Source organism: Rana temporaria, chromosome 4 (genome assembly GCF_905171775.1).
Source record: "Rana temporaria chromosome 4, aRanTem1.1, whole genome shotgun sequence".
Lineage (NCBI taxonomy): Eukaryota > Metazoa > Chordata > Amphibia > Anura > Ranidae > Rana > Rana temporaria.
The window spans coordinates 282,687,909-282,710,631 of NC_053492.1; the positions used below are offsets into that span (position 1 = coordinate 282,687,909).

At 40.7% G+C, this 22,723-nt stretch overlaps 1 protein-coding gene across 1 annotated transcript in view; it reads left to right on the forward strand.

The window, feature by feature from the left end:
• Window positions 1–9,163: 9,163 nt before the first annotated feature.
• Window positions 9,164–22,723, forward strand: part of LOC120937286 (early endosome antigen 1-like) — a 59,114-nt gene continuing 45,554 nt past the window's right edge. The window contains exons 1-3 of the mRNA XM_040350353.1: window positions 9,164–9,248; window positions 9,554–9,645; window positions 17,160–17,238. Coding sequence (XP_040206287.1) covers window positions 9,557–9,645; window positions 17,160–17,238 — 168 coding nt within the window. The 5' untranslated portion in view covers window positions 9,164–9,248; window positions 9,554–9,556. The remainder of the gene's footprint in view (window positions 9,249–9,553; window positions 9,646–17,159; window positions 17,239–22,723) is intronic.

Here is a 22,723-nt window from a genome sequence, read left to right on the forward strand (position 1 = left end):
AATGTATCTCTTTGGCATTACACACACCATCATTTTCTAATGTAACTTATTTAATTATATTGTACAAGCTGCACTTTACAAGACAATATTAATTGCACATGATTTAACCATGGCTTCTAGCTGAATACAAACATTGGTTCCATAGGCTTCCATTTGGTGCTTTAAGTATGTTTTTAGATGTGTATGTATCTACAAATAGTATACGAATACACACAGCTGTTGCATACTTGTTTAAATATACTGTAGTGCCTTATTTCCTGAATTGTTTTCCTGTTAGTTATGTATGACAGTGGCCAGAATGTTTCAGTTTCTCCGTTTTGAATTATTGGTTTGAGTAGATATGTGTTGGAGATAGGTAAGCGTTAACATGCCACCTTATTAAAATAATTAAGATAGTAAATGCTGAACATAAAGAGACTTGTATGTCGAATAAATAAAATGGTCAGGGTAACATTTAAATAAAAAATAAATAAAAAGATTTTTTTATAAACCTGTGTCATGCATTTCATTAAAACCATATGTTGTATGTACATAATTCTCATTTTTGCATATTTGTTTAACAAATCTATTATCCATTCTTTTCCTGCTGACAGCGGTTTCATTAGACAGGAAGGAAAGAAAATCTGCATCAGGGACACAGACAAAAATATAAATCTAATAGGTGTACTAACCTACCCTCTACGCTTAAAAGGGCATTTTTATTTGCCTATTTTGCTGTTTTAAAAGATTCCTGTCCTTTCGTAAGCAGGCCAGGAATTGCAGGGAAATCTAACAGAGACCCAGACAGCACTAAAAGGGGAGGAAAGTTCCAACCCTTCCACCTCTGTACCCAAAGCTAAGAAAAAAAGTTTTAGCGCTACATAACACTTTATATTGGAAGTCCAGTCAAATCCTAACTATTCTTAAACCTGCCCCCATTTGGATTTTAAGCCTATTCTAACAACACTGTGAAGCGAAAGATGTCTATACGTACTTATGCTAAGGGAGCTCGGTCCAATTACATGATCGTCTTCCAACACAGGCTTCAGTGAAGGACTGCTGACAATGGATGGCCCTTAGTAAGCCTATGGGTGATGTCACCGTCCAGACTGTGCTTTACTGAAGCCGGCCACTGGAGAGATCATGTGGCCGGACAAGAGCTCACTCAGCATATGTAAGTATAGACATCCTTCCTTTCAAAGAATAGTTAAAATAGGCATAGAATGGGGGTGGGAGACGTTTTAATTATAGTTAGGACTTGACTGAACTTCTACTTTAAACCCAATGCCCTGTACACAAGTACCGGTTTCCCGGATGACTTTTTACCGCCTGAAAAACCGAGAACCGGCTCGGCAGCTTTTTCTCCCTACACACGGTCGATTTTCCTGGCAGGAAAATTGCCTTGAGAGCTTTGGCCAGGAAACCCGGCCGTGTGTATGCTCCACCGCAGTGTTTCCCATAGGAAAACTGCTGGGAAAAAGACCTCCGGGAATCACGGCAGGAAAAAAGAATGTTCTAATTTTTCCTGCCGGGATTCCCGGCGGTTTTCCTTTTGGGAAAACTGCTAAGAGCATACACATAGCCAGTTTTCCTGGCCAAAAGCTGTCATGGCCCCCCAGCCCCCCATTTTACTTAACTGAGCCCCGAATTTTCGTGGGCGCGTCCCCGCCATCCTTCTCTCCACAAATTCCAGGCTTTGATTGGATAGATTTATAGCAGCGCAGCCATTGTCTCCTGCTGCTGTCAATCAAATCCAATGACCTGGGGGGCGGGGCCGAGTGTATGACTCAGGAGTACGCCCGCAAGGTAACCCCCTCGGGAGAGAGCTTCCCAGAGGGGGTTATCTAATGCGGGGAGGGGCTGCGAGAGCTGCCATGCGGGACCCAAGAACAGGAGGATCGGGGCGACTGTGCAAAACAAACTGCACAGTGGAGGCAAGTATGACATGTTTGTTGTTTAAAAATAAATAAAAACATGAACCTTTAGTGTCACTTTAAGGTAAGAGCACATTGATGATTTTTTTCACTGCTTGCAGAGAACAATATAGGTGAACATAGTAACCCAATCAGATTTTGGGTTTTATGCTTGTATCATAGAAATATTGAAATGATTGCTGTGAACAAAGATGATACTTTAAAGGGTTTGTTCACCTTTTCAGAAAAAAATGAAAATATGACCTAACCCCATTACATGCAACAGCTGTAGACAGTGTCAACCTGTCATTTATTTCTTCAGGCTTCCTGTCTACAGCTGATTGCATAAACTTGGCTCTACCTGCTGCAAAACACGGGCGCACACATACAATAATTCCCAGTAAACTCTGGGTTAGCTAAAGACACTGCACAGCATTAGTTATCCCTTTTTCACATAACCTGATTGAAACTTGGGCCATGCAGTGTGATAAGCGATGAGTCACTGGTCTGGTCTGATGACGCATTCAGTTGGCGTTGTAAACATGCTTTTTGCAACACTGTGGTTACAGGAACTTTAGCGTATGTGAAGAGGAGCTTGCCACTCCATCTGCTGGCTGAATTATAATATTTTATATTTCCTGACAATTCTTTTTTTTTGAGAACCATAAAAAAAAAAAAAGAATGTATGTACAAAACCACTATATAGTCTTTATTTTGGTATAAGTGTTATCAATTGATTGGTCCTAAAAAAGGTAAGTTCAGTCAAAAATTATATTTCAGTTTTTGCTTGTTTCTGGAGAGTTGCGCCACATAAGAGTTTCATACATCTCTTTAGAAGTTAGAAAAAACAGCAAATAAAGCTTGCTTTGCAACCCACAATGTCTATCTATGGAATTCTTGAAACGTTGGCACATCCTCAACAGAAATCAGCAGTTTTTTTTTACTACAAGAAACTGCCAGATCCTTGTCTGGAACAGGCCACTTTTCTCTTATCGTCCATGAACGGACACAGCTCCTTAAATCTTGACAAGTGGGTTATGTTCCCTGTAAACAGGGAACATAACCCACTTGTCAAGATTTAAGGAGCTGTGTTCATCCATGGACTCAGAGAAAAGGATTTTACGGTGAGTACAAAAAATCTAATTTTTTTTTATTAAGCCTCGTACACACGATCAGATTTCCATCGGACAAATCCGTTGAATTTTGTCCGAATGGCGTTGACCGTGAACTTGTTCTGCATACAGACTGCAAAACTTTTTCGGCTAACAAACGACGTTGTTTTTCTGCTCTTTAGCGCCACCCTTTGGGCAACTTCTGCCAATGTTGTCTTATGGTTAGCATTTCTTCTGAGCATGCGTGTTTGTACTTTGGATTTTTTTACGACAAGTTTCTGTACACACAAACGGATAATCCGACATCACACATTTTTTGTCAGAGAATTTTAAAGCATGCTCTCCCATATTTGTTGTTGGAAATTCCGACAACAATTGTCAGATGGAGCATACAAACAGTCGGATTATCCAACAAAACCTGCCATCACACATTTGTTGTCGGAAAAACCGATCGTGTGTACGAGGCATAAGACTCCCCAAAACATTTTCGATCTGTGAGCAGTTTATCAGATGTCTAGGATTAGTGGGTGCATTGGAAAGATTTTTGTAGTCTTGGGACCTATAAGAGATCTTAGACAGGTAGTGGCACTAGTACGAGCTACAGACTGTTTTTTCATTACATCAGTAAGAGATGAAATGGTTTGCTAAGACTAGGAACAATAGCAGCTATTGCAACTCCTCATGGCCAAAATCATCCTTTAGGCTGGGTTCGGGCACAGATTTTTGCCTGAATTCAGACCTGAAATGGAGCCAAAGACACACAGGACCTTTGCGCAATTGGCTCTGCATCTGTTCTGGAGATGCTCTGAGATCCGGTCACAGTCGCCTCTCATGCAAATTGAATGTGGAAAATCCGACAATAGACCATTGTCCGCAGAAAGTTTTAAAGCCTGCAATCCAACATTTGTCCACGGAAAATCCGGCAACATTTGTCTGATGGAGCATACAAACGGTCCGATTTTCGGCCAACACTCTTTGGAGACACAATTCCCGTCGGAAAACCTGATCGTGTGTATGAGGCTTTAGGGGTTTATTTACTAAAGGAAGATAGACTGTGCCCTCTACAAGTGCAGTCGCTCCAGAGATTAGTAAATGAGGTAAAGCTTTACTTTACAAAGAATACCCGATAACCTACAGGGAAATTCAAAAAACTGCATTGGGTTAGATGATGATGCTCCTTTACTAAACTCTGAAGCAACTGCACTTGCAAAGTGCACAGTCTTTTTGCCTTTAGTAAATGTACATCAACCCCATAATGCTCTTCGGTCAGAGGCAGTGTACAAGGTTGCAGTATAATCCTCCAGGGACAGAACTGATTGAGGGGGCTTGGTTTATCAGAGCTTAACCACTTAAGGACCGCCTAATGCCGATATACGTCGGCAGAATGGCGCGGCTGGGCACAATCACGTACCTGTACATGATTGTTTAAGCCCAGCCGTGGGTCGCGCGCCCGCAACCCGGTCCGAAGCTCTGTGACCACGGGACTTGCGGACCCGATCGCCGCTGGAGTCCCGCGATCGGTCCCTGGAGCTGAAGAACGGGGAGAGCTGTGTGTAAACTCAACTTCCCCGTTCTTCACTGTGGCGCCGTCATCGATCGTGTGTTCCCTAATATGGGGAACCACAATCAATGACGTCCGACCTACAGCTACACCCCCCTACAGTTAGAAACACAGATGAGGTCACACTTAATCCCTTCAGCGCCCCCTTGTGGTTAACTCCCAAACTGCAATTGTAATTTTCACAGTAAACAATGCATTTTTTGCTGTGACAATGGTCCCAAAAATGTGTCAAAATTGTCCGATGTGTCCGCCATAATGTCGCAGTCACAAAACAAATCTCTGATCGCCGCCATTAGTAGTAAAAAAAAATAATTAATAAAAATGCAATAAAACTATCCCCTATTTTGTAAAGGCTATAAATTTTGCGCAAACCAATCGATAAACGCTTATTGCGATTTTTTTTTTACCAAAAATGGGTAGAAGAATACGTATCGGCCTAAACTGAGGGAAAAAAAAACGTTTTTTTATATATTTTTGGGGGATATTTATTTTAGCAACAAGTAAAAAATATTGAATTTTTTTCAAAATTGTCGCTCTATTTTTGTGAATGTAAACCCCCAAAAAAATGTATTTTATTTTTTTGATGTCACAATGTAGAGTATAAGATTTCCTATAATCTGTGACCAGTCTTGCCACACAAAGTTAATCCAGCTCTGAGCAATCCTCTTTTATTGTTCAGTGAAATAAAACAGACTTACAGAGAAAAACCTTAGTCCGTTCCGCCCCCTTGCTGCGAGTAAGGCCCTGTACACATGAGGAGACATGTCCGATGAAAACGGTTTTATGCTATAAAACACATCCATAATATATGGAAAAATATACATGTGTAAAGAGCAGATAATGGACTTTGAAGGCGTAGTGATCAGAAACTTATAGCGGGGCTGCAATATTTTGGCGGACAAATCAGACAAAAATATGCACTGTTACTGCACTAATGAAACTAGCAGGGAAGGGGTTAACATTAGGGTGATCAAAGGGTTAAATGTGTCCCTAGGGAGTGCTTTAAAGCAGAGCTCCACCCAATATGGGAGGCTCCGTTTGCTTGCCTTCTCCCCCTTTCTGGTGCCACATTTGGCACCTATCGGGGGGGGGGGGGGGGACCTGTTTTTGACAGGTACCTGTCCACACTTCCGAGAGACCTGGCTGCAGGAAGTTTCTGGAAGTTCGCCTTCCTCCGCCGCTGGGTCTGTTAGAAAGTGCAGCACGCTTTGCGCATGTGCAGTAGGGAGCCTGGCTGTTTCCCCTTACCATGAATGGCTGAGGTAGCACCCAAAAGCCAATCTGAAAATAGACTGGGGTGTCAACACTGCTGAATTCCAGGACAGGTAAGTGTCCCAATGTTAAAAGTCAGCAGCTACAGTATTTGTAGCTGCTGACTTTTAATTTTTGGATTTTGGAGGGGGGGGGGCTAAATCTCCAATTGAACTGTGGGAAGCCTGAGATCCGTGTTCCTGCTTAGCAGAAACACAAGATCTCTATCTTCAATGGTCACTGACCAGCAATCTGTCCTGTTTACATAGGCAGGTCGCTTTTCGGCCTCTGTCGGGAACGATTGGTGGGTCCCGGACATCGGGTCTGCCAGAACCCACTGATTGGCTCCCAATGTGTCCAATCACACGAGTACGTGATTTTGCACAGAAGATCCGCTGCCACGCAGTATATGTACGTGGGACAGTCAGCGACCAGCTAAGGTAGGCTCACACAAAGCAATCAAAGCATATTTTATAGGAACAAAGAAGCTTGGGTTTTGTTTAACCACTTATGGACCACAGGCCATCATTATATATTGCTACTTTGAAGAGGAATATCGTTGTTATGGTAGTGGCCAGCTACCATAGCCCCGGTACCATCTTCAAGAGCGGGTGGTCCGCTTCCAGATAAAAGTGGTCTCTTCGGCAGATACGCTGACATTGAGATGAGTGCGGGGAAGATGGCCCCCATCCGTCTCCATATCATTGCAGGGCAGAAGTGACATCTTTTTTAATTACATCAGACGCCAGCCTGAGTGAAGGGACACGTTACCCGTAGTGGACACGCACTGGATGCCTGGACCTGCCCTTGACAGAGCACATCTCTACAAAACGATTAATTGAATGGGGCAGTCATCGCTTGTCTAGGTGCAGCACCACCAATACTTTTATCAGGATACAATAACTATATTTAAGATCTTATCCTGGACCCCACTGGTGTTCCCAACATTCCATTAGCCGCACTTGCTACAGCCAGTTGGATCTGGCGTCCACTGGTCTAAGCGCGGCGCTGCCTTGGTCCACATTGCTGGGACTTATCGATTAACTCTTAGGCAATATTTTGCCCTGGCTCAGTCTCTTAAACGGAATTGACCACCATATTCAAAAAAGAATGAATTGCAAGCCCTGACGAAGCACAACAGTGCGAAACTAGTCGGCAGTCTGCATTTAATAATTCTCTCTTTTTCATTCCTTGTAATGTATTGTGGTCATATCATGTAATTTGTTTTATATGGATATATTTTTATATGAAAATTAAATCTTTTTGATACTTTTCTAAAACCACTGTGTTTTGTGTGCTTACCTTAAATACCACAAACAGCACCTCACATAAAAAAATCCCTATATTTGGAGGAGAATTCCTCTCTTCCTTATATTTGTTTTTGTTTTTATGTATCTTATGATGGGATTGTGAGTAACTGCTGTTCGACCTAGGAAACCATTCACCCACCCACGTCTTTTTCTAATTACACTAGATATTTTTGTTTATTGCATTATAGTGTAAATATGAGATGTGAGGTCTTTTTGACCCCAGATCTCATATTTAAGAGGTCCTGTCATGCTTTTTTATATTACAATATTTGCACTCATTGTGATAGGAATAAAAGTGACAATTTTTTTTTTTTCAAAAACAACAGTGTAACATTTTTAATTAAAAGATAAATTAAATAAGGAAAAAAAAGTGAACGCATACGTGAGCAGCGCCCGCATATGAAAACGAGGTTCAAACCACACGTGAGGTATCGCCGCGATCGTTAGAGCGAGAGCAATAATTCTAGCCCTATACATCCTCTGTAACTCAAAACATGCAACCTGTAGAATTTTTTAAACGTCGCCTTTAAAGATTTTTAAGGGAAAAGGTTTGTCGGCATTCCACGAGCGGGTGTAATTTTGAAGCGTGACATGTTGGGTATCAATTTACTTGGGGTAACATTATCTTTCACAATATAAAAAAAAAATTGGGCTAACTTTACTGTTTTCTTATTTTTTTTATTCAAAACGTGTTTTTCTTCCCAAAAAAGTGCTTGTAAGACCGCTGTGCAAATACGGTGTGACAGAAATTACGACCGCCATTTTATTCTCTAGGGTGTTAGAGAAAAATGATATATATAATATAATGTTTGGGGGCTCTAAGTAATTTTCTAGCAAAAAACGTGTAAATTCCAAATCTCAGAAAGAGGCTCGGTCCTTAACCGATTAACGCCCGCCGCATGTACATGTACGTCGACAGAATGGCACGTACAGGCATATGGGCGTACATGTACGTTTCCGCGGGTCCGATCGGGACCCCCCCGGTACATGCGGCGGTCGGTACCCCGCGGGGAGCGATCTGGGACGAGGGCGCGGCTATTCGTTTCTAGCCGCTCCGTCGCGATCGCTCCCCGGAGCTGAAGAACAAGGAGAGCCGTATGTAAACACGGCTTCCCCGTGCTTCACTATGGCGGCTGCATCGATCGAGTGATCCCTTTTATACGTCAGTCCTACAGCCACACCCCCTACAGTTGTAAACACACACTAGGTGAACCCTAACTCCTACAGCGCCCCCTGTGGTTAACTCCCAAACTGCAACTGTAATTTTCACAATAAACAATGCAATTTAAATGCATTTTCTGCTGTGAAAATGACAATGGTCCCAAAAATGTGTCAAAATTGTCCGAAGTGTCCGCCATAATGTCGCAGTCACGAATAAAATCGCTGATCGCCGCCATTAGTAGTAAAAAAAAAAAAAATTATAAAAATGCAATAAAACTATCCCCTATTTTGTAAACGCTATAAATTTTGCGCAAACCAATCAATAAACGCTTATTGCGATTTTTTTTACCAAAAATAGGTAGAAGAATACGTATCGGCCTAAACTGAGGAAAAACAAAAATTGTATATATGTTTTTGGGGGATATTTATTATAGCAAAAAGTAAAAAATATTGCATTTTTTTCAAAATTGTCGCTCTATTTTTGTTTAATAGCGCAAAAAATAAAAACCGCAGAGGTGATCAAATACCACCAAAATAAAGCTCTATTTGTGGGTAAAAAAAAGGACGCCAATTTTGTTTGGGAGCCACGTCGCACGACCGCGCAATTGTCTGTTAAAGCGACGCAGTGCCGAATCGCAAAACCTGGCCTGGGCATTTAGCAACAAAATGGTCCGGGGCTTAAGTGGTTAAGTGGTTAAAGGGATGAAGTGACAGCCCTGGGTGGAACACATGGGCAGTTTACGGAATGTCACTTCCGTTACATTATTTGACGGGTTCGTTATTCTGATAGAACAGCGGCTTCAAAGGCTAAAGCCTCCAGTCGTCAATCCTGAGTGTGTGTCACTCTACAGAAGTATCTCCGCCCTCACAGGGAGTGACTGCTGCCTAGGCAACCAGCACTGTGTCCTAGGCTGCTGCAACACACAACAACATTGAAGCTGCTGCTGTCTGCTGTCTTCTGGTAATATACTGCGCCTCATAACCAAAAATTACATCTCCTTTTAGCCACGGAATTATGAAATGTGATAATTCTTTCGCATGAACGGCACTGTACACATATTGAAGTCTACTTTTACCAATATAAACAGCTCGAAAGGATTGTATTGTAATATGTAACATGGACAGCAGAGGGCAGGATTACCACAGCAAACCTACAGACAAGGAGCTAACACAGGGAGTATGTCTGTGAAGTGGAAAGCATTAGGTGTATTAGGTATGTGATTGTGCATTTACTAGGTTTTCACAAAGCGTTGTCATTGCTTACAGAGAATGGATTCTCCTACGTTCACCGTGGAAGCCCAGTATATTAAGAATCTGCAGCAACAAGTCTATTTCCTTGAAATGGAGACCAGCTTTCTATATCCTTTTCCGTTCAGTTGATGGAGTTTATGTAAGGTAAAAGGGCAGTCAAAGTAAACCGGTCCGGCCATGACATTATTTGCAGGAGCTGCAATGTTGATCTACTTATAAAAATGATAGTTACCTGGCTTTGTATTAACCACTAAAGCACTGTATATTTCTGAAAGCAGAGGCCCTGGAAAATAAAATGTTGGCGGTTGCTTTTTTTTTTTTTTTTTGCAGGATATCAAACAAAAATTTTCAGTATTTTTTTTTATTTATTTATGACAGGTACTTTTTAGCCTTTCACCAGTATCGGTGCAGATACTAAGCATTTGTACTCGTGCTTGTACTCGGGCAAGTGCGCCGATACCTAAAACTGATACCTTTTTCATTATGGTGGGCTCAAATTGCACTGCAAAGAATCGCATAGGATTTGAACAGGAATGCGGTGCGATTCCTGTCTGAATCATATGCGGTTTCCCTCACTGCTTGTCATAGTGACTTTTAGCCTGGGTTCACACTGATACAGTGCTAAAAACGCATATGATTCGGAAAGGAATCGCACCGAATTCCTGTTCAAATCTTATGCATTTATTTGCACCGCACAAAAAAAATTAGGCATCGTTGAGTACTTGAGAAAAAGTATCGGTACTCGCTATGAAAACACTGGCATCTGTGCATTCGTAGCAGTGTTAATTTAGTCAACTACAATATTTTTGTCTACTAAAACTGACTAAAACTAAAATGGCATTTTAGTCAAAAGACTAGGACTAAAACTAAATTGAAATTAGAAGTCAAAATTAACACTGCACTACCACATAAGAATACGGAGGGGGCATCTACTGAGCTGCTGAAAGAAAAGAAATTAAGAAAAAGGCTTTTCTTATTTTGTGTCTTAATATTTAATGTTGGTAATATTTTCAGGTAATATGTGCAATGGCATGACAGCCAACAGAGTTTACAGGTTTTTTTTATATATATTTTCAAGTTGTACTTCTGCTTTCCATAAAGCAATATTTTTATTTGTTTATGAAACTTGGTTTTATTTATAAAGACATAATATATCACAACGGCTAAATCTGTGTCTAGTAGTACATGTTCAAACCCTAAAACCATAAAAAAGAAACATGTTATCAGATTTTTACTCCAGGAGTATATAATGTTTGGAAATTCTAAAGAAATAATGCATTAAAATTTAACTAAACCCATTCGATTTTAGAAGACTAAAATGTACTGGAGATTTTAGTTGACTAAAATAAAAATAAAACAATTCAGATGACTAAAATAAAACTAAAATGCTATTTTAGTCAACTAAGACTAAAGACTAAAGTCAACTAAGACTAAATAGAAATTTGATGTCAAAATTAACACTGATCCCTAGTACTTTATATAGCATTGTCAATTTACGCATCGCTTTACATAAATATTGTACATCCAGTCCCTGCCCTTAAGGAGCTTACAATCTAAGGTCCTTAACTCATATTCATACATACACATACTAGGGTCAGTTAACCTCTTGATGACCGACGACATCCCTGGGACGTCCTCGGCTTTGTGCGGTGATATCTGAATGATGCCTGCAACTACAGGCATCATTCAGATATCGCTGTCTTCAGCCGCCGATTCTGTGCACGATAACGATCGAAGCGCCGTTCCCGCCGCCATCCGGTGCTTCTCCGGGCTCTCTCCCGTGCCATCGGGGGCCCGGAGAGCAAATCGGTTTGGCAGTTCTGGAAAGCATAGAGATGACTGGTGACCAGAGGGTCACCAGTCATCTCTATGACCGTCGGAGGCCCGGGCGCGGCGTTATGACGCCATGCCCGGTACCCGGAAGTAAACAGAGCCGCAATCGCGGCTGTCGGCATGTGATCGGTGATTTTTTTTCCCACTGATTTCTTATTGACCCCACATCTCTCCATAAAGAGGACCTGTCACACTGATTCCTATTACAAGGGATGTTTACATTCCTTGTAATAGGAATAAAAGTGATAAAAAAATGTAAAAATAAGTGTAAAAATAAAAAGAATTAAGTAAAATAAAATATATATATTTTTTTTTCAAAACGCCCCTGTCCCCGTTATCTCGCACGCAGAAGCGAACATGCATGCAGGTCCCGCCCACATATGTAAACGTCGTTCAAACCCCACATGTGAGGTATCGTTGCGTGCGTTAGAGCGAGAGCTACAATTCTAGCACTAGACCTCCTCTGTAACTCGAAAATAGTAACCTGTAAAAAATGTTAAAGCGTCACCTATGGAGATTTTTAAGTACCAAAGTTTGGCGCCATTCCATGAGTGTGCGCAATTTTAAAGAGTGACATGTTAGGTATCTATTTACTCGGCGTAACATCATCTTTCACATTATACAAAAAAATTGGGCTAACTTTACTGTTTTGTTATTTTTTAATTCATGAAACCGTTTTTTTCCCAAAAAAAGGCGTTTAAAAAATGATTGCACAAATACCGTGCGAGGAAAAAGTTGCAATGACCGCCATTTTTTTCCCTATGGTGTCTGCTAAAAAAAAATATATAATGTTTGGGGGTTCTGATTAATTTTCTAGCAAAAAAATTGTGATTTTTACATGAAGGAGAGAAGAGCCAAAATTGGCCCGGTGGTTAAGGCCCCTTTCACTTGGGGAGGGATCTGCTTTCAGCGGTCCGCCAGCTCAGTGGGAGATCTCTCCGCAGATCTCCGCTGAGCCGGCAGATGACAAGTCCCTCTCTGCTCACTGAGCGGGGAGGGGCTTGTCCAGCGCCGCTGTCTCCTATGGAGAGATCTGATGAAAATGGACAGCATGTCCGTTTTCATCAGATCTCACCAGATCCGATCCGCCATGGACGGATGGCGATGTATCGCCATCCGTCTGATTTTAGCGGATCGGATGTCAGCGGACATGTCCCCGCTGACATCCGACGCTCCATAGAGAAGAATGGGGCGACCGTTCAGGTCAGCCAACAAAGCTGACAGGCGGACCTGAACGGTCCGACTGTGTGAAAGGGGCCTTAGACAGGATCAAATTAACCTACCAGCATGTCTCTGGAGTGTGGAAGGAAGCCCAGGTAGGCACAGGAACAACATGTAAACATGGGATTCGAACCAACAACCTTAGAGCTGCTAACCAGAAGTGCTAACCACTTAGCCCCTTTTATTGCACACAAACACAATATAATACTCAGTTTTTCGATACAATATAAAAGATGATGTTGCATCAAGTAAATAGATACCAAACATGTCAAGACTTGAAATTAGTGATAAACTATAGTAACTACATTTTTTCATGGGTGACACTTTAAAGGCCTTTACAGGTTATCATTTTAAAATTCACCATGAATTATGTCCCTACAATTATTGCTCTTAAGGCCCATACACACGGTCTGACTTTTTGCCAACAAACTTTAAAATGAGCACGTTTTCAAAAATATCCGACCGTGTGTACGCTCAATCGGACAAACTTTTTCGCTCATCGGACAAATGTTTGCTCTGCAAACGGACAAACTTTTCGGCAACAAAAGTCCGATGGTGCCTGGTCCGACCGTGTGTACAGCAAGCCATTGTGCTTTTGTACAAAGTACAAATATGCATGCCCAGAACCAATGTTAAAATCAACCAACAATAGCAGAAGTTGACCAAAGGGTGTCAGTAAAGAGCAGAAAAACCACTTGATGTTGGGAAAGTTTTAGGAAAGTTTGCAGAAAATTCAGAGCGTGTGTATGCTATGGGTGTGCCCAGCCAACTCCCTTCGGACAAAAATCCAAGGAAAAGTTTGTTTGAAGTCCGATCGTGTGTACAAGGTTTTACACTGATATTCGCAGCAATATCTCATATGTGGTGCCATCGCTGTATACATACACCTACTGGACCAACACGTGTGTGCATTTGTGTATGTGCAGGGGGACATTGGTGATTCAATTTTTTTTTTTATATTATTATGTGAATTGCACAAGCACAGCACAGTGTAGATTTGTGGCATGCTTTTGTGCTGGTACAAAGTAACTCTTGTGTGCGTCCCAGTTATAGATGGCCAAAGACCTCCAAGCCAGAAGCACTCAGTATGCTTTACAAGGTATAGCTGAGCATAAGTACACATTTTGGCAAAAGCTCCTGGGGGTCCCTAACATGTTTGTGAGGTTTAGTTCTGCTTCAGTGCTGACCCCCCCCCCCCCCCATCTTCAGTGTATTCTGAGTACAGTATCTCTTTAGACATTTGGTGGTAGCATATACATTATACATATGTACATTTTTTTTTTTTATGTCACAATGTAGAGTATAAGATTTCCTATCATCTGTGCCCAGTTTACATATCTAGCTTGGACATGTTTATCATATGTTATGTTATGTTTATCATAATATGAGGTGATCCACAGTATAAAAAGTGAGAAATCCACCCCTCCCCCACATAACACATCCTGGTAATATACAATGACCTGTGGATCACCTCATATTATGATAAACATAACATAACATATGATAAACATGTCCAAGCTAGATATGTAAATAACCTGTCACTCAAAGCAAGGAGAGAGGAAAGGACTTTGTATTTAGACAGGGTTTGTCTGTTAATTTTCACTGAACAATAAAAGAGGATTGCTCAGAGCTGGATTAACTCTGTGTGGCAAGAATGGGCACAGATGATACAGATGATAGGAAATCTTATACTCTACATTATGACATTAAAAAAAAAAATTGGGGGTTTACATCCACTTTAAGGGAAACCCGAAACACACAGCATACCCTTCCAACCCAATCACAGTACAAGGTAAATTACAAGGAGCATGAGCTAGAAAGAAGATGGGCCACAGGGGTTAACCATAAAGCTGGTTGGCATTTTGCAGTGCAGCAAGGTGTTGAGCACTCTGGAATGACCTAAAGGGCATCAGAGACGATGTGCAGGAATCTGGAGGTGTCAGCTAACCACTGCAAGCAGGATTTCCCTAGTTTTTACCTCTCACAGTTATGTTTTAAACAGGCTATACACATGACTGTTGAAGCAGACTTTGCTGGTTTTATGGCAATGACAGACACTTCAGGGATGTGCAGTCAGGGGAGGCAGCCATGAACATAAAAAAAAATGAGCTTCGATGGTCATAGCTCGGCGACCTGGGGTCACAGAGACCCCAAATTTGGGGTCACCTATGGTTCCGGAGATACAGGGCTCCTTGCGCAGCCTGTCAGAAGCTACATACAGAGCGGCCAGTTTAAATACATGCTGGCACATGCTGTTTGCAACAGAGAGGATGACTTCTTGTCAGAGGCGCTGAGCTCAATGGACAGCTTGGAGCCTTGGACCAATGGTGCAAGCTGTCCAATAAAAATGCTGCAGTGGAGGCACACCTTTCACTGCAGTGTGATAGAAGGGGGAATGTGTCTAATGCCTCGTACAGACGAGGGGACAGTCCGCTGAAAACGGTCCGCCATCAGACAGAAATCCCCGCGTACACGATACGCGGGGACGTGGCCGCGACGATGACGGCTTCCAGCAGACATGTTTCTTAGCATGCTGAAACTGGTCCGCGGACCAGTTTCAGCAGACATGTTCGGTCGTGTGTACAAGGCCTAAAAGACAAATGCTCCCTTCCAGCCCAGCCCTCTTAACTGGAAGGAAAAACATGGGTTCATGGGTATAAGGTTTACCGATAAGCCCATGTTTTTCTCACACAGTTAAGCGGAAGAATGAGAATCTCCTGCTGCTGAAAAGGTACTGTTATAATCAAGCTAAATAATATATTATTATGCTATATGTTATTTTTTAATTTTATTTATTTAATTTTTCTGTTAAGCCACCTGCTGTAGTACAGTTTTTGAAAATATAGTAAATGACCTTAAAGGGGTTGTAAAGGTACAGTTTTTTTTTTGCCTAAATAGCTTCCTTTACCTTAGTGCAGTTCTCCTTCACTTACCTCATCCTTCCATTTTGCTTTTAAATGTCCTTATTTCTTCTGAGAAATCCTCACTTCCTGTTCTTCTGTCTGTAACTCCACACAGTAATGCAAGGCTTTCTCCCTGGTGTGGAGAAAGCCTCTTGAGGGGGCGAGCAGGAGTGTCAGGACACCCACTAACACACAGCTCCTTTACTTTATCTGCAAAGTAGAGAGTGTCCTGACACTCCTGCTCGCCCCCTCCCCCCTCAAGAGGCTTTCTCCACACCAGGGAGAAAGCCTCGCATTACTGTGTAGTTACAGACAGAAGAACAGGAAGTGAGGATTTCTCAGGAGAAATAAGGACATTTAAAAGCAAAATGGAAGGATGAGGTAAGTGAAAGAGGACTGTGCTAAGGTAAAGGAAGCTATTTTGGGATTTTTTTTTTAACCTTTACAACCCCTTTAAAAACAATATCTAATAATTATATGTGTATTACTTACTTATGGTAATTAACACCTTGCTACCCAGGCCAATTCTGACACTTCTCTTCTACATATAAAAATCATAATTTGTTTGCTCAAAAATTACTCAGAATCCCCAATCATTTATATATATATATATTGTTTTAGCAGACACCCTAGGGAATAAAATGGTGGTTGTTGCAACTTTTATGTTACACAGTATTTGCGCAGCACGTTTTCAAACGCGTTTTTTTTTGTAAATAAACTGTTTAATGTTTAAAAAGAAACAAATATATGTTTATTACTTACTTATGGTAATTAACACCTTGCTACCCAGGCCAATTCTGACACTTCTCTCCTACATATAAAAATCATAATTTGTTTGCTCGAAAATTACTCAGAATCCCCAATCATTATATATATATTGTTTTAGCAGACACCCTAGGGAATAAAATGGTGGTTGTTGCAACTTTTATGTTACACAGTATTTGCACAGCAATTTTTCAAACGCGTTTTTTTGGAAATAAACTGTTTAATGTTTAAAAAGAAAAAAAAAACTTAGCATGATTTTTTTGTATACTATGAAAGATGATGTTACGCCAAGTAAATGGATACCTAATTGCACACACTTGTGGAATGGCGCCAAACTTCAATACTAAAAAAAATCTACGTAGGCGTTGCTTTAACATTTTTTAGAGTTACCGAGGAGGTCTAGTGCTAGAATTATTGCTCTCGGTCTAACGATCACGGCGTATGTAACCTGTGTGTATCTGGCTCTGATACTAGCCAGTGCCTCACCAGCCACTGACCTCACCGCACATCCCTGAGACACTCCCAGATGAATGATCCTGGAGGAAAAGATCAATAAGATGGCACTGAAAACCCTTGATCATATTTGGCTCTTTTGGGACAAGCTGTGGCTGGCTGTGCTTTCTGCCAGGTTGACTGCGTTCCTTGCTTCTTCCATAAATGTGCACACTTGGGTGACCCAAACTTGCATACCTTTCCCCAAAAGGTAACAGTCATATCTTATTAGTTCAACTGAGAGGAAGCACGAAAAAAGGAAAAATTGACAAACCATACCGATCTTTGCTTTGATAAATGATATATTATTAGTAGTATACTAGCTAATTTTTTTGTACTAGAATGAGGAAATAGATTGGTCAAGTAACATACTTTTAGAGAGCTTATACTTAACTCCAGATTTTCACTCGTGGGCAGACTAAAAAGGCCAAAGAACTTTCACCACAACTCACCATGGAAGCAGAGCACCTGCTCAGGAAATTGTTGGTAATAAACTATTTTTTTTTACTATAGTTTTAGTAAATATACAGCAATGCTTCTAAGGTACATACAGTATGTGAATGAACACTACTTGTAAAATAACCTAAGTTTTTAATAATTTTATATTATAGATTGTACCTACATCCAAAAATGAATTTAAAATACGATGCATAAAATAGTCATCTTAAATTATTGCATCAGTATTACATTGCATCCACTTTAATATATATATATATATATATATATATATATATATATATGTATATATATATATATATATATATATATATATATATATATATATATATATATATATATATACATATAGTTTTTTCCATATACAGTATAACTGATCATTTAATCCGCTTTATTTTGATAAATTAATTTTGATTTGATGAATGGATATTCTATTTTTAAAATGATCTGTAAGCAAACATATTGAGCAAGATTCACAGACAAATACGTTACTCCCCCGCGGCGTAACGTATCTGATTTATGTTACACCGCCGCAGGTTTACAGCGCAAGTGCCTGATTCACAAAGCTCTTACCTGTAAACTTGTGGCGGTGTAACGTAAATCCGCTCGGCGCAAGCCCGCCTAATTCAAATGGGGCGGGCACCATTTAAATAAGGGCGTTCCCGCGCCGAACATTTTGCGCATGCTCCGTGTTAAAATTTCCCGACGTGCTTTGCGTGAAATTACGGTGCCCCGATGGTTTTTTTGAGCGGCGACGTGCGTTACGGCGTTTCGTATTCCCGGACGTCTTAAAAAAACAAAATTCGACGCAGGAACGACGGCCATACTTTAACATGGCTGATCTAAAGATAAGCCTTGTTAAAGCAGGTGTAACTTTGCGACGGGAAAAACCGACAAGCGACGACGTACGAGATTGCGACGAACGCGCGGAACTTCGTGGATCGCCGTAACTAGTCATTTGCATATTCTACGCCGACCGCAATGGAATCGCCACCTAGCGGCCGGCCTAGAATTGCATCCTAAGATCCGATGGTGTAAGTCAATTACACCTGTCGGATCTTAGGGCTATCTATGCGTAACTGATTCTATGAATCAGTCGCATAGTTAGGACGGGCGGATCACAGAGATACGACAGCGTATCAGGAGATACGCCGTCGTATCTCTTTTGTGAATCTTGCCCATTGTACCTATTTTTTGTTTTCTGTACTATGGGGATCTCACAACTCTATGCAGCCTTCTGCAATAGAACAAGAGTTAAAAGCATATCTTGAACTATCCTATACAAACAATGCAAATCCCAACTAAAGTGGCAAAAAATGTGCTAGATCCTTAGCTTCCCTAAGTGCCGGTTCACACTACAGTGACTTGGGATCCGACTTGTGTCGCCCCAAGTCGCCCGACATGAGAAATTCCATTGAAGTGAATGAGAGCCGTCTTAATGTACACTACTAAAGTCACTCCGACTTCAGAAAAGGTTCCTGTACTACTTCAAGGCGACTTCTAGGCAACTGGTACCCATAGATTTCAATGGCAGTTGCCTCCAAAGTCGGATCACTGTCTTAACTGAAGCAACTTTACAGGAAGAGAAAATAGTTTGCTCATGCAAACCCCTCCCTTCCACAGAGCTGATTATTGTTTGATTGGCCACTGGCAAAGTCACCTGTCCTGGAGGCAACTGAAAGTCTCGCAAAGTCGCGCTGGAAGTTGTGTTGCCCCTGTGTGAACCGGCACTAAAGAAGCTGCTGCTCAAAGCCCTGTTCCTGTATCTGACACATGCTGAGACATTTTTGTGTAGACTCTGCCAAGGGGTTTAGGAGTGTAAAGTTCAGCGAGAAGCAGACTGCACATTAATCTTCCAGTTGACTTGAGTTTAAGTTACTAATCTCTCAAGGTTTGTATGGTAGGGTAGGGAGACTGGCAACAAAGGAAGCTGAGAGAAGCACATCTTTGACAATGTATTATTACAATATATCATGTCACACACTCAGGGTGACTAAGGCTGCTTTTGTAATAGTACAAGTCCAGAAATCATCAAAGCAGTCAGTTTAACCTTGCTCATTACTCTGCCGTGGCAATATGAATGGACTTTTTTTCTGCACCATTTCTGCAAATGATATTAGCTTACTGCACCATATATTTCTGTAGGAAATAGGATTTATACAGCATAAAAATGGACATTACAGCCACATATTTACCAAGCCTGTAGTTTGATTTACAAACATGTATGGCAATTGTTCCGATAAAACATTACAATAAAACGAACCCCTGACAGATTCTGTTTTCATTTCCATCAGACAGATTTGTTCAGAAATTTTACAGCTAATAATTAGGAAAATAATTAGGAAAATATATTGTACCACTCTTGGTAAATAGTGAAGAGTCAGATTTCTGTTAATCCTTTTCAAGTAATGTTTGATAATTCCAGACAAGTATCTAACATTTTAAATGTCTGAGTTTCTGGTATGTTTTATAAAATTGATAAAACAAGCAAGTTTACTGCCCAATTCTAATGTGTTCAGTTTTCACATACTGTCTGCTCCATACAGCTCTTAGTAGGCCTGAATGTTCAGTGCAAGTAGGATTACTGCCCCCATGATTTCACCCCTCTGAGATCAACAGCACTGCAATCAGTCAGTCCCCTCAGGCCAGGGTGTTAGGTATAATCCTGGACTCTAACCTCTCTTTTCGACTCCATATCCAATCACTGTCCAAATGTTGCTGCCTTTAACTCCACAGCATTTCTAAAATTCACCCCTTCTTAACAAATTACTCCACAAAGCTTTTAATTCACTTCCTCGTTATCTCTCACTTCCACTATTGCAACTCTCTCCTTGTGGGCCTACCTTTACACAATCTAGCACCCTTTTTAGTCCATCTCGAATGCTGCTGCCAAACTTATCCATCTAACTAACACATCGTCCAACACATAGAATTCAAAATACTAACCACAACATTCAAAACCATCCACAAATGCCCCAAGTTACATCATCAGCCTCATCTCAAAATATCACCCACAATGTCCTTCATTCTTTCCACGACCTCCTGCTCTCTAACTCTTACATGACTTCCTCTCATGCTTGTCTTTGGGATTTCTTCAGATCCTTTTTCCTTTCTACCCCAGTCCATCCAGTTATCTCCTACTCTGTCCACCTTCAGGCAGTGCTTGAAAACCTATCTCTTTAGGAAAGCCTATCCTACTTCTACCTAGCAACTGGAATTTCAACTTTGTCCAGTGGTAACGTGGAAGGACTGCTCTGGCCTTACCGCCTTGTCACTGGAAAACACAGAAGCTGGTAGGGGAAGTTTTCTATTCATTTTCTCTGTCAGCTTCTGCCTTTATCAGCGTACCTCTTCGAGCAGCTCAGATGTGCTTAGCCCCCATTAGCCTCACTGCTTCTCCTGCAGTCCCGAGGACTTCTCCATGTCACTCTCAGGTCAGTGGGAGGAGAGATTTGTACTGTGGGTAGAGGGTGAAATGGGGGGGAAGGGCTCTGTGATGTGGGGAGCCCTGTTCACAGTGTTAATTTTGTTGCTGAGAACATTTTCGTTGACTAAATAATGCTATTTTAGTTAACTAAAATACAACAACAAAAATTCAGATGACTGAAATTACGACTAAAACTAAAATGGCATTTTAGTCAAAAGACTATGACTAAAACAAAATCTAAATTTGACATAAAAATTAACACTGCCTGTGCGTTACAAACTCCTGCGTCCTGTGCGTTACGCACTGATTCTTGTGCCCTGTGCGTTACGCACTCCTAAAGATTGTGCTTTGTGCAATTTGCAGTTCTGATCCCTGAGCACACCTACTATTGGGTGTGGCTTGCTGTGCACTCCACTTTATCTTTTTACCAAGGAGACAATCATCTGAAAAGGAAAAACAAAATATAAATATATATATATATACACATACATACATATATATATATATATATATATATATATATATATCATTTTTGGTAGTAGGACACAAGTTTTATCTCATTTACTAAGATCAATAAACATTCACTTTCACAAGCGTACAGGCCTATTCCTTCAGTACATGATCCCCAGTGAGTAGAAATAGAGGAAAAATAGATTGGTACCGTATAGAGCTGCATTATTAAGCGTTAAAAAAATCCCAATCTCGATTCAACCCCCCTAATGATCTTAGTACAGCATTTCCCTGATTTAGTGCAGTTCTCTGCTCATAGCTGACAGCTGTCCAAAAAAACACAAAAAAAAACAGGCAGCCTGTCAAGTTTATCACAACATTGTCAGTGCTGGGAGGTAACTGTAAACAAAGTATTATTTAGTTCTTTTAGATCAAAGGAATGAACTTAGGTCTGTAAATGAGGTCAGCTTAACCACTTAAAGACTTATGCCGCGTACACACAATCATTTTACGGCATGTAGAAAAAAAACGTAGTTTTTTCCAACGTCATCATTAAAACGACGTTGCCCACACACGATCGTTTTAAAAAAATGCTCTAGCAAAGCGTGGTGACATACAACACGTACAATGACACTATAAAGAGGTAGTTCCAATGCGGATGATGCCACCCTTGGGGCTGCTTTAGCTGGTTTCCTGTTAGTAAAAGACGATTTGCGCTTTTCTGTCTGTTACAGCGTGATGAATGTGCTTACTCCATTACGAATGGCAGTTTTACCAGAACGAGCGCTCCCGTTTCATAATTTGCTTCTGAGCATGCACGAGTTTTTAACGTTGTTTTAGCCCACACATGATCATTTTTTTCAACCCGAAAAACTTAATTGTTTAAAACGTCGTCAAAAAATGCAGAATGTTCGAAAAAAAAATTTGTCGTTTTTCAGAACCCGAAAAATGATGTGAAGCCCACACTCGATCATTTTAAATGACATTTTTTTAAAATGTTGTTTTTTTCATGCCGAAAAATGATCGTGTGTACGCGGCATAAGACTTTTTCTGACATTTGTTGCTTACAAGTAATAATCGGTATTTTTTTCTAGAAAATTACTTAGAACCCCCAAAAATTATATATATTTTCTTAACAGGGACCTTCGAGAATAAAATGGCGGTGGTTGCAATATTTTATGTCACTCTGTATTTGCGCAGCAGTCTTTCAAATGCATTTCAATGAATTAAAAAAAAAAGAAACAGTAAAGTTAGCCCAATTTTTTTGTATAATGTGAAAAATTATGTTATGCCAAGAGAATCGTGATCTTTATTCTAAGCAAAAAAAAAATCGTGATTATCATTTTAGCCAGAATCGTGCAGCTCTAGTACAGTATGTAAACCTAATCTCAAATGTTGTAGCTACATAAGCAAGCAAATTGGAAGTTCATTGCCTATTTCAGGCTCCTCAATGTACTAAGAATAACATGTTCCTGATTTTCCTAGAACAGAGATCTGCAGTTACATTTTTTACCAGCAGCCTGTAATGTCAAATACTGCTAAAAACATTAGGACACTACTAAGTAAAGCAAGTGACAGTGGTAAAATCAGGGAACACTATAACATTTGTAAGGGAGATTGTAATCAATTGAACAGAAG